The 15,833-nt window shown below is 34.6% G+C and overlaps 1 protein-coding gene across 1 annotated transcript; it reads left to right on the top strand.

The window, feature by feature from the left end:
• On the top strand, nt 1-11,086 carry LOC124632129 (histone-lysine N-methyltransferase, H3 lysine-79 specific). Its single transcript, XM_047166808.1, has 9 exons — nt 1-222; nt 753-897; nt 4,305-4,427; nt 7,446-7,632; nt 8,045-8,118; nt 8,184-8,276; nt 8,349-8,875; nt 10,022-10,097; nt 10,179-11,086. The coding sequence occupies exons 1-9, from the start codon at nt 191-193 to the stop codon at nt 10,335-10,337; spliced, it is 1,416 nt and encodes a 471-aa protein (XP_047022764.1). The 5' UTR covers nt 1-190; the 3' UTR covers nt 10,338-11,086.
• The last annotated feature ends 4,747 nt before the right edge of the window (nt 11,087-15,833 follow it).

Raw genomic sequence — 15,833 nt, forward strand, 5'->3', positions numbered from 1 at the left:
TGTAAGGCGGCGCGGCGACTTCGCGAGTTTCAGTAGTCGGCGGAAAGCCGCTCGGTCGCTACCGGACACCTGAAATGATAATCTTCAGTGTTTGCACGTTCCTCCCGGCGTTTATACTTGTCAGAATCTGTTGCGCTCTCAGTTATGTGATTTGACATTACTTGTTGGGTTTAGTGAAACTATTGTTTAAATGTTTGCTTTGCACTCTCGAAGATTGCGTAGGTAAGATACCGTTTAATGGTCGCTAGACAAAAGTTGTGCTTTCTAAATAAGTAAAGAATTACAAAATCTCAGTGGACGTTGGTGTACGTTGAATACCTACATTGATTTATTCATAGCAAGCAAATAAATTCTGAATGTAGAAAACCCAAAATTAATGTTATTGGGTATTTGATTAACAAAAACGTTTATTTTTATGGCTGTATTGAAATTGGTAGCCATACCTACTTTGCTTAGGCCTTCAGTATGGACAAAAAAAATAGATTAATTATTTAGCTAGTCTAGACTGCGTTTCTCATTTAGGATATTCTAATGAACAGATTGATGAAATAAAATGAGCTTTTGCCCTTTGCAATATCTCGGTACTCCTAATAATTAATTTAGAACGAATAGTCAAAAAGTTTTATATCACATTTAAACCATATTTATGTGGTATTTGCCAGTTATGATGAGCTCCTACTTAGGAATGACTTCACACTTAGGAAGAGCTTTGACTATCCAGTGTTTACACAAATCTTAACAACAACTTGTAGGAGGCTAAGCGCCCCGACGTCAGGGTCACTCCGCCGTCGAGCCCGGGAGCGCAAGCGAGCAGAGCAGACGAGGGCGGAGGGCGAGCGTATAGCGCGCGAGAAGAAAGAGCGACGCGCACGGGAGAAGCTTGAACAGCAGAGGAAGGTAATCTTCACAACTCATTTCCAATATTCTATGTACCTATCTGTTGATTTGCTTACTAGAGACAAGAATTTTGACATTGGCCCCATACAAGTAAAATCGTTTTTTTTATCTCGTTTTCAAAACTATAGATAGGTAGAATACTGGGAATGGCCTTTAGTTGATACTGGCGTGTAAGTATAGATGTTTTTTTTTACAAAAGCGGGTGAAACATACTTGTGTGTTTATGTGTGTAAATATAAATGCATATTGTTTTTTTATGCGTATGCTCAGGAACGCTTAGGAGTGGTCGAGTCATACAAAAACAATGTGCATGTTTATTTACATATACAAGCAATCCTCTTTCAGAGACAAAACATCTATAGCTAAACGTAGCAATGTAGTAGTTATTTATCTAAGACCTTGCTAATTACCTGGGATTATTTTTTTCTTAAATAGTTACAAAATGTTTGTGTCACAGTCAGATTAATAGATATTTCAATTTGGTAAAACTCGTCTTAAAAGGATACAGTTCCCCGATACAAATGTCCATAATTCAAAAATCTCAATTTTAGATGAAATTTGAAACTGAAAGTCATGGCGGTTAGATATAAAAATAAGTAGGTGGCTGTTAATTAAAAGGAAATCAATTGTGAAAGTTAAGTTATTCAATTATCGTCGGCAGCAAGTAATCATTTTCCATATGGGTGCCATTAACAACACCATTTAACAAAACGTACTCGTATAACCTTTTGTGCTTCTGATCTTTGCCCTTTACTGTAATTTGGTATGATAAAATCTTGAAGTCTTCTAATGGATTACTGTAGATACAGTAACGCACACTTACTCTGCCTCGTCTTACGTGGGCGTCTCAAGTTTTAGTTTTGGTATATACCATTTTTTAAGCTTTATTTGCATCTTATAACATAGATCTGCGCAATCCCATGTAAACAATATCCCAAAATTGTCGTACCTATAACAGAAGAATGGTTTCGGAATATTTCCAAATAAAGCATTTTCTCATATCGCAAGATAAGTATCACCACATGATGGGTAACACAGAAACAATGATGACACCATGAGATTTATACCTTGCCTCCCACCTGACTGACGAAATACAAGGCGTGGCACGAGCCACTTCATATCATGATATTAATGATATAATATAATGTTTCTAACACCTATATTATTAATGTTTAAGCGACAATAGCTTAAAGGCTTACGCGATTGATTGAAGGTTGTGAACTCAAGAATGTTTAACCCTACAATGCATACTGTTCCATATCTGGTACAGAAAAATAAACAAATTTCCTGATTGTTTAAAGATACATAGCGTCATTTATTGGCCGAATTAATATTTTTTAAGCCCTTAGCATCGGTTTACTAACGACAAATGTATGCACTTGATGGCGTAAGGTATCGATAGGTATTGATTCGTACAGAAGTTGAACGATTGATATGAATTCGTGGTTTACGTAAATTGAAAAATCTAAATAAAATAGTTCTAACAATATTTCTAAGTGAAAAAAAATAAGTTTACATTGGAAATAGTGTATACTAAACGAAGGTAAGATAATTTTATTAATTATTACTGTTTTATGTACTAATCTACCTACTTATTTAAACGTTCCAGATATGGTACACCATGCATTAGTTCACTTCTTTTATGTTATTTTGGTTGGATTTTATTACAGATAATGACGAAGAAGGTACTATCTAATGAGTTGATTGAGCAGTATTTAGATATACCCTCAGGGGGCGAAGACGGTCTAGACTTTTCGCGTGCGGAAAGTGATGATGACATTTCGAAAATCAGATAAAACTTAGACCAAATGACTGCAGATAGTGACTTTGAAAATTATGTCGAGCCTACCAGGTATGCTCCATTATCTTCTATTTACTATACAGTCCCTTCGCCAGAAAGAACTCCTCCACCGAAACAAATCCTCAAGCCAGCATATCAGAGCCAAGTACGTCATCATGCCAAGTAGAAGTTCATTCATGCCAGTTACCAGAAATCGGATGTCAAATAATAATACCGTTGATAAAAGAACGAAAAGAAGGAGGAAGAAGAGAGGAGAAGGTATCCAGTCACTGGAAACGGTCAACAAAGGTCGACTAAGCAAAGATTTGAAAATCCCATCCCTGAAAGACTTGAAGAGTACTAAAACAGAACGAAAGCATTCAGAAGAATGGGTAGCTGAAGTAGATGGCATAGAAGTCGGTGTAGTGATGTTTTATGATAATAAGCCTGTTGTTTTGTCCTCGTCCTTGTTAGGTCAACAGCCCATTGAAAGGGTTAGCCGATATTGCAAAAAAAAAAATCTAAAAATATATTAAAGTGGATTGTCCTAAAATAGTACAAATCTATAATCAGCAGTGGAGGGAGCAGATTTATTGGACTCCTTACTTGGGAAGTACCTACAAATAAATATGCGCACTAAAAATGGTATCTGCGTTTGTTTGACCATTTTCTAGATATTGCCACCATATACTATATCTGGCTACTGCACAAGAGGGTGGGAGAACAAAAGAATAAACCAACTCGCAGCAACATCGCGGAAATCGCTAAGTCTTTGTATGTGGTGTGGTCCATCATTACAAGACAAAAAGAGGAAGACCGTCTTTTGCCATAGAAGACATGATTGAGAAGAAGAAAAGAAATACAGCAATCCTCCCCCCTCGAGGTGTCAGATTGGACAAACTTGATCATCTTCCTGTATGGACCGAGAAGAGAACGCTGTAAATATCCACATTGCAAGGGAAAAATGTATATACTATGCGAAAAGTGTCGTGTTTAGTTGTGTTTGAACAAAGAAAACAATTGTTTTTATAAATTTGATCAATAAATAGAGCTATTGTTATTATGATCCTAAATATACGATTATTTTCATTGTTCCTAATTAAGAGCCAAATATTAATGTTAATGCATACTGTACCACATATGGAACGGAACGTAAAAAATAAATATCTTCAAAATTAATCAAGTTTAATTTTTATTTTTATTTTCTATTATCTCTAGACACTATATAAAACCACATATATTAAATTGACAACATTTAAAAAAATCATGCATTGTAGGGTTAAAGCATTTTTCGATTGCGTGTGAATGTGCGGTACCGTCGTAGGCGTGTTTCTCTTATTATAATATTGCAATACTAACAGGCCTACCTACTTAGTCATTTAATTATAGGATTGTTTGTAGCAACGATATGAAAATTACTGATGTAAGAGTAGGGTTTTATATTTTTTTTGTTTCATTGAATTTATTTACTTACAGTTCGAGATGGTTAAGCGGATTTTAAGTACGTACCTAAAGCTGGCACAATTGTTTAAATGCCACGAGGAGAGATTTGACTTGCTTATTTAATTTGTTTAAGCTTTAGATAGAAATAAGAATATGCGAAATATCTTATAATTGTTACCTACAGGCTCGTGAAGAGCTGGCGACGTATCAGCCGTGGGGCAGAGCGGGCGGCGGCGCTCCGAACCCTCGAGGCGTGAGGTTTACCAAACTTCGAGACAAGGGAATCTTTCCTGAAGACGAACTAAGGGTAAATAAATCATCTTCAACTATCGGTAACTGTAGCCACACTAATTAATTTGTCTGCCTATAGGACTACATACCTACCAAGCTGTTTCCCGTTTCGACTCCGCATACCAAGGGGATTCCCGCAGGTCATACCGAATTCCTAAACAATCGGCTCCGCCGTTTTACGGTAAAAATTGCACAAGCAAACAGAGTCACTTTCACATTTACTCATAATCCATTAGTAAAGATTAATTTGTTATCGGAAAGCCTTGTTTGAACTTAATCTTTGCAGTAATTAATATAATTGTCATTGTAGCTAGTAGGCATAGATATAATATTACTAAACAAGATTGCGCACGCTCAAAATATATATTTACGAAAATGAACTCTATTCTAACGCAATAAGGTACTAAATTGGTTGCATAATACACAGAGGCAAATCCGAGCCGAGCGGGATAGTTCGAACGGAGGCTGTTTGTCTCTTTCTAACACCTTGCCAGCATAAAAAAATGTTGTGATCAAAAGTTTTGTCTTCCCAAAAACAATTGAATCACTTATATTTTTATCTTATTTTAACAATTGTAAGTCAACAAATTAATAAAAATCGCATTATTTTATTCGTATTTATTATTAAAACATAAACAACATAAATTTTTATTTTGCTTTTTTTTATTTTCTAGCGGTAACCCTGAACATTCTTGGCGCGTAATCAGCATTTAAAATTTTGTTTATATTTTTTTTGTATTAAATCAATTTAAACTATTAAAATGGTGAAAAAGTGTTGCGTTTCTACTTGCAAAAGTGAATCCTATGGTGGTTGCAATATATCGTTCCACAGGTTAGCTAATAATAACATTTTCGTAAACCAAACAACTAGGGTGCCCATGAATTCTTGTAACGAGTCAAAATATCGGTGATGGATTTTAAAACTGTTGTACTATTGTTATAGCTTCCCAAAAAATGAAGAAAGGCGACATAAATGGCTCAGCAGTCTATATATGAAGTAGAAATACAAAAAAAAACAGTCTTCACTTCGAATCTTCCTGCTTTTATACTGCTAATTTCCGCTAATTATTAAAAGCCTTTATTAGTATCTTAAGGTCACAAACTGCGTAAGTTAAAACTTCAATACTAATCTGTGTTTAATAATCTTAGCAAATTCGGATTTGTCTCACATAGCTTAATCTCATAGTCACCCTATTAGAAAGGGACAGACAGCCTCCGTACTAACTGTTTCACTCGGCTCGTTTTTTGGGTTTATATGCGCAGTCCTGTTTACTAATATTATGTCTATGCGAGTAGGCATCTAATACATGACATCTATCAGCATTATTGCTTGTGTTAAAATCTTAAATGGAAATTATCTTATTATTTGTTTTGACAAGCTCATCGTGCGTGTATCGTTGTCGTCTTAATTACGTACGACTGTGTGTAGAGAAAGTGGCTATAACTTTGAAATGGCAATGCCCACAGCAATAAAACGCCATCAACTTATGCAGTGATCAGAGGTAATCAAACTTTAGTAGGTACACTTACACGGTAAAAAGATAGTGGTTATTGTAACTCAGCCTAAAGGGGGTTCATGTTTATGCTTTAATGCTTATTTCCTTTAATGCAGACAATATGATATCACAATTCTGCATTATGTCTAGTTTTGGACCAGCGTCCTTTATTGGTTCCTTTGTTAGTGCTACGACCACGCGACGGCGACGTAGCTATATTACTACGCGTAGAGAGCTACGCACAAACAGGACACATTGCGTTGGAGCCACCGTGCCCACAGTTAAAAGTTTGAGCATCGCTGTTCTAAGTCTTTGTCATAATGACACGCATACCTGATCAAATCTAGCATTTAATTGAAATAATTATTTGTCTATTAGTGATTATGAGATCTGTATTTAAATGTTACTCAATATAAATTGCTTTAATACGTCTCGTTCAACATGTGAACTAACTTGTAATTTGTTAAATGAGCCTCGTTAATCTTATAAGGAATTATTATTATGTAAATATTACTATTTTTGTATGTTGTCCTAGATTTTTCTCATATGATGTATTAAAACGCCATGGTCATAGGTTAGTCAATTTCGAAATAATGCAAAATCAGTGAATGTATAGGTCGTAGTTTATAAATATTATAGTCTATTGATTGAAAATCGAATAATTTATTTCAAAAGGTGAAGGATAATAATAATACGCATGGCCTATTTTCTTTCGTGACCTCAAGACATTGACATACGTCGATACGTTGCATGTTCTGAATTCGAAGAATTTCATAGAAAATTGAACGAATCATATAGTGACTTGTTTCTTAATCTCAGGCTCAGGCTGTACCTACAGTGTACACAGGTTATCTGGTACATATTTAATTAATCGTTACCTGTATATAAAAATAGTTGCTCGTGGCGATTGACCGATGGCAATAAATCTATATAAGGTAAAGGGTCATTCATTACTTGAACGTTATTAAGGCGGGACCACACCGTAGCGTTACGAAACGAAGATGGATAAAAAATGTGCGAATGACCGCTTCTGCCGTATCGAGGATATGAAATTTGTTGACATACATTTAAGGTATTTTGTATTTTCGTCATCAGTAATTTCCTCTCTTTAAAGTTGTCCGCGTTCCTTTAATGTAATCGCCATAATTACACGACACGATTTTATTACAACACTGGTCATTGGCGTTGAGGTTAATCATGGTATCAACATGTAAATTTTATATGTTCACGGTTTCCATTCGAACAATTTTCACATAGAAAATTGTCTTGATTGCCTTTGTTATTGCCGGGTAATCAAGTTTAATTGTCAAAATATCAACACTATAATGGTTGACTGATTTTAAGGTTGTTAATTTGAAACATAAGCCTTTGGACTTTGTTTGGGTCGAGTAATTTACATAAAATTATCGATGTGTGCAACTAATCATCGTTCATCTGATATAGAAATATGGAAGGATTACGAAAACAGATGATACCTTGGAGATAATAAAAATCTCCTTTCGCGTCGCTATTAGTTTTCCTTTATTTATATTTTTCAGGGAGTGTCATTGTTTGAGGCGTGTCGGAGGTGGAACACGTCACCACTGAGGCGTCAGAGGCAGACTCCGGTGAAGCTGCGTGAAGACCCGCAGCTGTGCTACTCCGAGCCACTACGCAAGAGCGTTGACAACGACATACGATACAAACAATCGCCTCAGGAGCAACAGAACTATAAACAAATATTAGGTCGGTAAAATCAAATTTGGAAAAAAGGAACAAAAGTCCAAACGTGCCTACGTGAAAGTTCACAAGAAATTACATAAGTCCTCAAATACATGAAACGATGAGAATCGACAATGGATTAATATATTTTGAACTTTTCGGAGCTTTATTTAAAGTTGATCCAGTCTGCTTTCACTATAACACATTATAATATTATGATAAATAAGTTGATATTTATTCCTAGAACTAGGTATAAAACAAAACCTTACCGTAAGCTTTTATACTGATAAATAATTTGCATGTTATATAAACATAGTCTTAGAATTTGATAAAAATACATATTGTAAGCATAAACATTTATACATATTGTAAGAATTTTGTATTTAGCACATGTTTTTATGATTTTATACAAAATAAAATTATGTAAACATTGCAGATGAGATGGTTAAGAAAAAAAATAAAGCTTTAAGAGATGAAAAGAAGAGAAATCTGGAATATGAACGCAAAATGGTAACAGCAGTATTTTAATAATATTAAATGTTGTGGATGATACATATTACACTTCCTGTTTTCAGCATGCCATGGAAGGACCTTGGGGTAAACCAGGACCAGGTGGAGCTATATGGAGGAACCCTCGGAACGTTGGGTTAAATTTCTCTAAGTCTATGGTCGGTATTAACATATGTATATTTAAAAAATAGAAAAGGATATTAAATTGAATTATATTTCTTTTTACGTAGGGATGGACAGACAATGAAGTTTTTAATAAACTCGATGGGGCCAAAGAGCGTAACGAAAAATCTTCGCTTACTTTACCTAAAGTAAAGGGAGATGACGATTTGGAGGAAGATACGCCTGAAAAAGAAAATGTAAAACCATCGAATGTTGAAAAGTTACCAACTATAAAATACGCAGTGAATAGGAATGTACAAAAACAAGCTCCAGAACCAAGAAGATTTAGCTTAGACGTAAAAGTTAAACATGAAATTGTATATGGTGGGGAGGGAGAAGTTAGACGAAGTCCGAAAAAAACTAAATTTGTTAAAAGATTATCGAATGGAGACAAAGTGACAAAGTTGATAATTGACGACAGTTACGAGAGTGAAGAAGCAGTAGCAGTTACCGAGAAGAAGCTTACTCCTGAGAACGCTATTTTACGAGTGACTGGCGGTGTTGAACTTGTGCCACTTCTTGCTAGAAGACGAAGAGTCGGCGCGCGAACGTTGCCATCCAGCGATGTCACAAGACAGGCGGATCAATCATGTCAGTGCGTATCAAAGTTTAAAAAATGCGATTGTTAGTATTTCAAGCGATGATTAGACATCTATTCTCTGCGACATGTTAGGTCGTGACCTGATTACGCATTTCGTACAGATAATAATCACATTCTTTGTACATAATACGAGCTAACCAAGGTCAGAGAAAATAAAAGAATTTAATTTATAAGATCACGATACCTGACCCTTTTATATCCAATCGATTTGATACGCTGAACATTGTATTATAGTTATTTTTATTGACGTAGGTAAGTAATTTGCCGAAGGCTTGCACAGTTGCGTGACACGTTTTCCCGAATCGTAAATTTATTCGCGTGTAAAATGTCAGCGGATGTCGTAACACTTTTTTTTCGTAAATCATATTGTGAGATTGAATATTATGATCTGCTGTTCGGATTCGGAAATTCCATTGATGTTCATGTGTGTTGTGTCTTCGTCCTATTAATTAGATTAGTATTTTTGTTTCAAGGGTGGTTTCTTTTTGCAAAGAAGTCTATGTCCTTACTCAGACTCTAAACTATATTTTGAGCCATTTTCATTTGAATCGATACAGTACTTTAGGGTGAAAACCCTAAACAGACAGACAGAGTTAGGTACTTTTGCATTTATAATATTCAAAGGAAGAAGGAAGGATTGTTTCAGAAAATCTTTCTTCGCCTTGTAATTCTCGACCAAGAGTGATGGCTTAATCTCGAGCATTCGCTATAAATATTTACAATTTTATTTCCGTCGAAGATTCGAGTTATATATCTAACGGTAGGCAATATTTGGTCACCAATCCGGTAAGGTAAACGTTGCATCACGGCTTTCTATCGGTCGGAATCCATACGACACCAAGATTAACGGCTTTCATTAGGCCAGTGATGTGCGCCGCAACACCGTCACTTGTCGATAGTGATCATTGACACCTCGACTTGGATATCGATGACTAACAACGCGATTCAGATAGATGATCATTTATTTTCTGCCTTTGAACCGTGACCTCTTTACAATAGGTTTTTGAGATGCTGATCTTTAAATGTTGCTCTAAGTACCTTTGCCTTTAGCTGACAAGAAAGTTAATATTCCGTGCCCGCAAAACTGGTAGTGGGTAATACTGTTGGAATTTTAGACTTGCACATAAATACATATTACAGATGGCGCGAAACGCTTAATATGGACTACTTGAGAGAATTAAAGCAACAGATGAAAGTGAAATGTATTCAAAAAGAGGTATGTGTGATGACTTGCATTAATTTCGAGTGAAAATTGATGCGGACATTATAAGTAATTATGATCATTAAATATTTTCAGGAACATCGCCAGAATTCAGCAGAGAGTGTGAGAAAACACCATGAGACGTGGGAGTCGTTATGGGGTAGACAGGGACATGGAGCTCCACTCCGTGGCAAATACAATAGGAATAACTTGGCACAACTACTCTACGTGGCACCGCTGACAAATGCTCAATAGATACCCGAAAAACAAGCAGTAGAGTTTTTTCTTTATAATTCTACTGTTTCAAAATATTATTTTATGATGAATCGGTACATAAAAAAATTTAAATTTTATTGAGCTATTGAGATTGGCAAATACAAATATGGGGATAAAAATATACTTTAAGATGAATTTTGTTATCAATAAATCAATAACTTTCATAAGGAAATCCTTTAACGGATGTAGGTAGATTGTTCAAGTTACCTTTTGGTATAGAATACTAGGATCAACGATAGCAATTCATAAAATTGTAAGTAGTTAAAACATGATTCTTATTAGTGCCAATAAACTAAACCAAATCCATCTGATCACTGATTTCGTAATTCTAATACCGAATGTTTTGCACTGCACAATACATTACTTTATTCAGCTTTTCTATTGAATAATCTGTATTTAGAAATAATATATTTAAACACAACATTTGAGATAGGTATTTTACTATTGTGTTTGCATTGTAGGCTTAGGTATTAAACAAAATGTAATTAAAGTGATGTCGTAAATAAAGTTCACGATTAACAACCAAGTTGTTGAAAAATAATAATTAAAAACCGCAAGTTGTAATAACTTCTAACTTAAACTAAGAAATTACTGTTTACGAATTTATGTTGCATTTTAATTTTGTAATTGAATTTAGATACACTGTCATAGAAACCTGTACTGACAAACTTTTTGGCGATTCACTTACTGTATCTGCTATCAACTTACATTATATGTCAACCTCTACCTAACTGTATTTTTATTTCCCTAATTAATGGCGTTTCGAAGTGGAAACCAAATGTTTTAATGGAATGACTGGTTCAAATTAAAAGCTCTTCCCGCTGTTGATTTAGAGACACCATTACCAATGATTGCCCAACATATTATTCCTAAAACCTGCGTCGTCATTTAGCTGTTTCCGACAAATTCTCTTGAAAAATTTATTTGATGTTGTAGAGCAGAGTCGGTAGGCACTTTTTGCTAATACGCTGTAAAAAAAACAACTGTTTTAGTAGGTAAATGTCTATAGACTATATTGTTACCACGAGATCAAAATAATATCGATAATATAAAATAGATACCAGTCGTCAGACTAATAAGATGTATAGCCATTGTTCGCATCACACATTAATCAAAAATAGAATATTGAGGCCTTGAACCAAATTGTTATGCTTCCATGTTATTTATAATGCGAAAACAATACTATACCTAAATATTTTGAATGCCCCAATATAATACACAAATATTACACAATACATCTCATTCTCATCCGCTTATGCAATCAGAGCCTAAGTGCAGAGATGCACCTATTGTATCACGATGAACTTTCAACAAAGAACAGGTTACAATTATTATAAGTATCTATGCCTACTTATATATATTTATAGCCACTTATAACTGTACTGCTGTCATTCACCTGTTTGAAGAAGCTATAATAAAATTTGATGAGTTTTGAATGAGTTTGCTGTATGTTCGTTATAATTTTCAAAGTAACGTAAATCGACTGCAAAGATGATTCTGATTTAAGCGCACTTACAGTCGGCTCAGACTATTTGCGTCTGAATGGAATGCTGTCATTTAAATCGGTTGATATATGCTATTACATTAAGCCTGTTCATCATAGCGAATGAGGTAACTACGAGCAGTCCATCTCATTCTCAAGCATTTCGTATTTTTATCTCTTGGGTATGTAGGTAAAGTGTTATTACATAGATACTTTATTGTTAAAATTACGAATTCACGCATAATTTAAGCAAATGGGGAGACAGACATAATAACTTTGTAATTAACGATTATAGCTTTGTAGAGCTTAGTTATTGGATAAGGAGATATTGCCACATACTAAACAAGCTAGTTTTGATCAATTAACTTTTAAAAATACCTTAGTTTTATGTAGCTTAGCTCAATAACAGCTGAAATAATCTTTCATGAATAGTTGTCAATTAAGTGTATACTTAGATGGGTAATAAGTATGATTGAGTGGTAACCAATTATGTATATTAATGGGTAATTTGTTACAATTTGAACATATCGTTGCAGATGGCGGTTTTTAAAGATTATTTATATGCTACGTAACATGCTATTAAATGGACATGAATATTTTATTAAACACAAGTCATACTGTATATCATTAAGCTTTGCAAAGCAACATATTAATTTGGATGCCGAAAGCCCTTCGGGCATTGTACACGATTCCGTAATATTTCGCAATAGTTCAATTGTGTCGAGTAGTACGCGGAGCTAAGTGCAATGTAAACAGTTCATTGATGAGCCTCTAATTGTTCTTATACCCTCGAGACGTCAAGCCTCGTGTGGGTACGTGCGACTTATGGTGAAATCTGTAAAGTAAACAGAAATATGCGCATGCATGTAAACGACACACCCAGAGAAAGCCTTGTACTATTACGAAATTACAATAAAACTAAAACCGTGTAAAACCATGTCTGTAGCAGAACGAAAGAATGAACTTTCATTCATGATTAGCGATACATATACATTTCTGTTACTATTCTTTAGAATTCACTAATGAAATCCAAAACGTAGACTATTGAAAATTTTATTGGGGATAAAAGCATTAATTAATCAGCAAAATTAAAATCTTGGAACTTACTTAGTTCCAAATTCTTAACACGCGCGGCAATAAAATCCATAAGACCTAAAATTTTAAATACTTATAATTTTATTTCTCAGCACATGGAATCTAATAATGAGATGTAAACTAAAACGCTTGTTAGTTTGGCTATAAATAAATTTTACTCTCCAATAAACTTAGCTCTTTACACCGTGGTTGTTGACTAATTAGAAAATAGCTGTGTAAACAAAACTAAAGTTTATTGCGAAGAATTTTCTATCTCATCTTTCACATGAGATGTTATTTGTGACGTGCCCATCAAATGAATGATTAATTGTTATGTGATATCTCTATTGACAAGAATGTAAGTTACCAAAGAATTTTACACTTCAATTTGTCATTCGTTGATTGGGGTCTATCTACTATTGTTAATGAAATGTGACGAAACATTTCGTCACCATAAACTCTCTCTTAGTTTCTACATTACAGACAATGTATTTATAAGATTTTTATTTGGAAAACTAAAATTCAAAGCAAAATTTCATAACTGGACAATTAGTAACTTAAATAACTATAAAGAAAGACTTAGATGTTATCGTTTCTACAATAGGTACATACATTGTGACCAATATTAGCTTAATACTTTTACTGGCTTATAATATCCCCGAATACATAAATTGAAAACTATCTTTGTAATTAACAATGTTACAGAAAATATACGATAGTCGAAGTGAGTAATATGGCCTACACCTATTGTCATAGGTAACGTTTAAACAATTTCATTATTACATTGTGAAGACCACAATCACCTGTTATAATATTTCTGTTAATTAATACACCCCAAAGTTATATATCTTCTACGGCTATACAACATATTTTCAATAATGAATTTCAAAATATTTAGATTGTAAGTTATCAGTTCTTGTTTGAGAGTCGCAACTTAAACTGGTAGGTATAATGGTAGATATATATTAGGCTCAAATTAGTCAGGCCCAGTCGTCCTTCAAACAACGCAGGTACCTATAGAATACCTATGCATAAAGCTTCGTTTTGATATAACCAACTACTACTACTTAAATTAATAAGATTTTCCGGCATTGTTTGAAAGTTCTTAAGTAAGTAAGTAACATCGTTTTGTGAAGAAATTTAGCATTCCTACCCATCAGTTTTATTATATCATCACATAGAACCGGACCTGCGGTCAACTAAGACATGTAAATAATAGGACCCGGTGAGACAGGAATCATTTCCGAGTCTAGATCAACAGAATGTGATCCTTTCAAACCGCTTGAACTTTCAAACAAATCTCGATTCGCGTAAAGATCCGCTCTCGCCTCGCCTGTGCTGTGAGGACCCGGTTTAAGGTTACGGAAAAGAAAGTCCATGCATCGCGAACCCGTGGCCGACGCGCCGCGCCCCTCGGTCGCTGCGCTTTGACCCCGAATAAATACTACAAACAATCTAAATACTTCTTATTTGAAAAATTACAAAATCAGAATTAGAGAATTATGCGTTTTTATTATTGTTTTCTGTCGTTTAGTTATTCATTCATTCGTTCTGCATTGTGCATAGGTATTGTCGGGACACCTTTTTCACACACGGTCGGTTAGCCCCATGGTAAGTTATTTATTAACTTGTGTTAGAGAAAGCAGCTCAATTAAACTCACAAAAAAATATAATCGGAGTCAGTCAGTCAGTTTTGCCAGTTGTAAAAAGGCCGAAGCTAGCAATGCACTTAAGATTTTCAGACAAGTAGGTAAGGTTGCATTAGTAGACAAAACTGAAAGAATGAAGAGCTCTTGGAATTAGTAGGTACCTATTATAGGTTTTTGAAGAAGACGAAACACAAGATATACAACATGAAAAGTTTATTTTAAACATACTGCCAAAAAGGGTTATGATATTTCGCATTATCAGAAGTAACCACGAGATAATTAAGGCACACAGTCTAGGAGATAGAGCTCTTCATGAGGCATGAAAGTCGGGACGTGCAAACGACAAGGTTATAGGGCCAATCCAAACCACTTTCTAGCGCAGGTATATTTAAGGTTAGTTCGAATTTAATTACTTGTGCCTTTTTACCCAATAAAAAAAGCTAGAAATAGGAATTTCCCCGTATCTAAAATTACGCATTTACTGTATACTGCCTCTGCTTATTACCTCAGGAAGAATAGGCGTGATGAAAATATGTGTCACAACAATTCTAACATGTTAAACATGTGTATTTCGCATTTGGTATAATTTCGTTTCACACATTTTGTTCGTATTAGTCATACATCTTTAACACTGTCATTGTAGTGTGCAGTGGGGTTACACGAGAAAATGCATTAACTGTGTTACATAGGCGTGCCGGATTATGTTGACGAGTATTGCGTATGCTTACGCTCTTGTTTGCACTTACGATTTACAGGCGGTTAGGGTAAAAATAAACTACGCGTTGATGTCTTTACTGAATTAACAGGAGTTTGTGAAATCCCGTTGGTGGATAGAATCTGTTATATTGTAATTTATGGATTGTTTATCGAATATAGGTATTGCATAAAGGAGGCTGATGACGATGGCTACATTCATCACTATTGATGGACTGAAACCTAGTGTTTCTAAATGTTTAAAGGTAGGTATTTACATCATAGGAATAAAGCTTGTGATGGTCTATTGAAATTGTATGATTGCCTCAATGAATAGGGTGACGCGTACTGTGAAACTGCGGAAATGACATTTCGCATTTCCATACAAGATACACGGCGAGTTTTAAGCTATTGTTTAAGAAATTTTTAAAGACAACAAATACTTGGGTACCATAATATGAAAAACTGGAAAGCCATTATTTTAAATGCTATTTGAGTTTACAAACAATATGTTTTCATCTGCTTGTTTAAACTATGTTAAAGAAAAATAATTATTTTAATTGTTAGCTCACTGCA

This window comes from Helicoverpa zea, chromosome 7 (assembly GCF_022581195.2).
Source record: "Helicoverpa zea isolate HzStark_Cry1AcR chromosome 7, ilHelZeax1.1, whole genome shotgun sequence".
NCBI classification, from domain to species: Eukaryota; Metazoa; Arthropoda; class Insecta; order Lepidoptera; family Noctuidae; genus Helicoverpa; species Helicoverpa zea.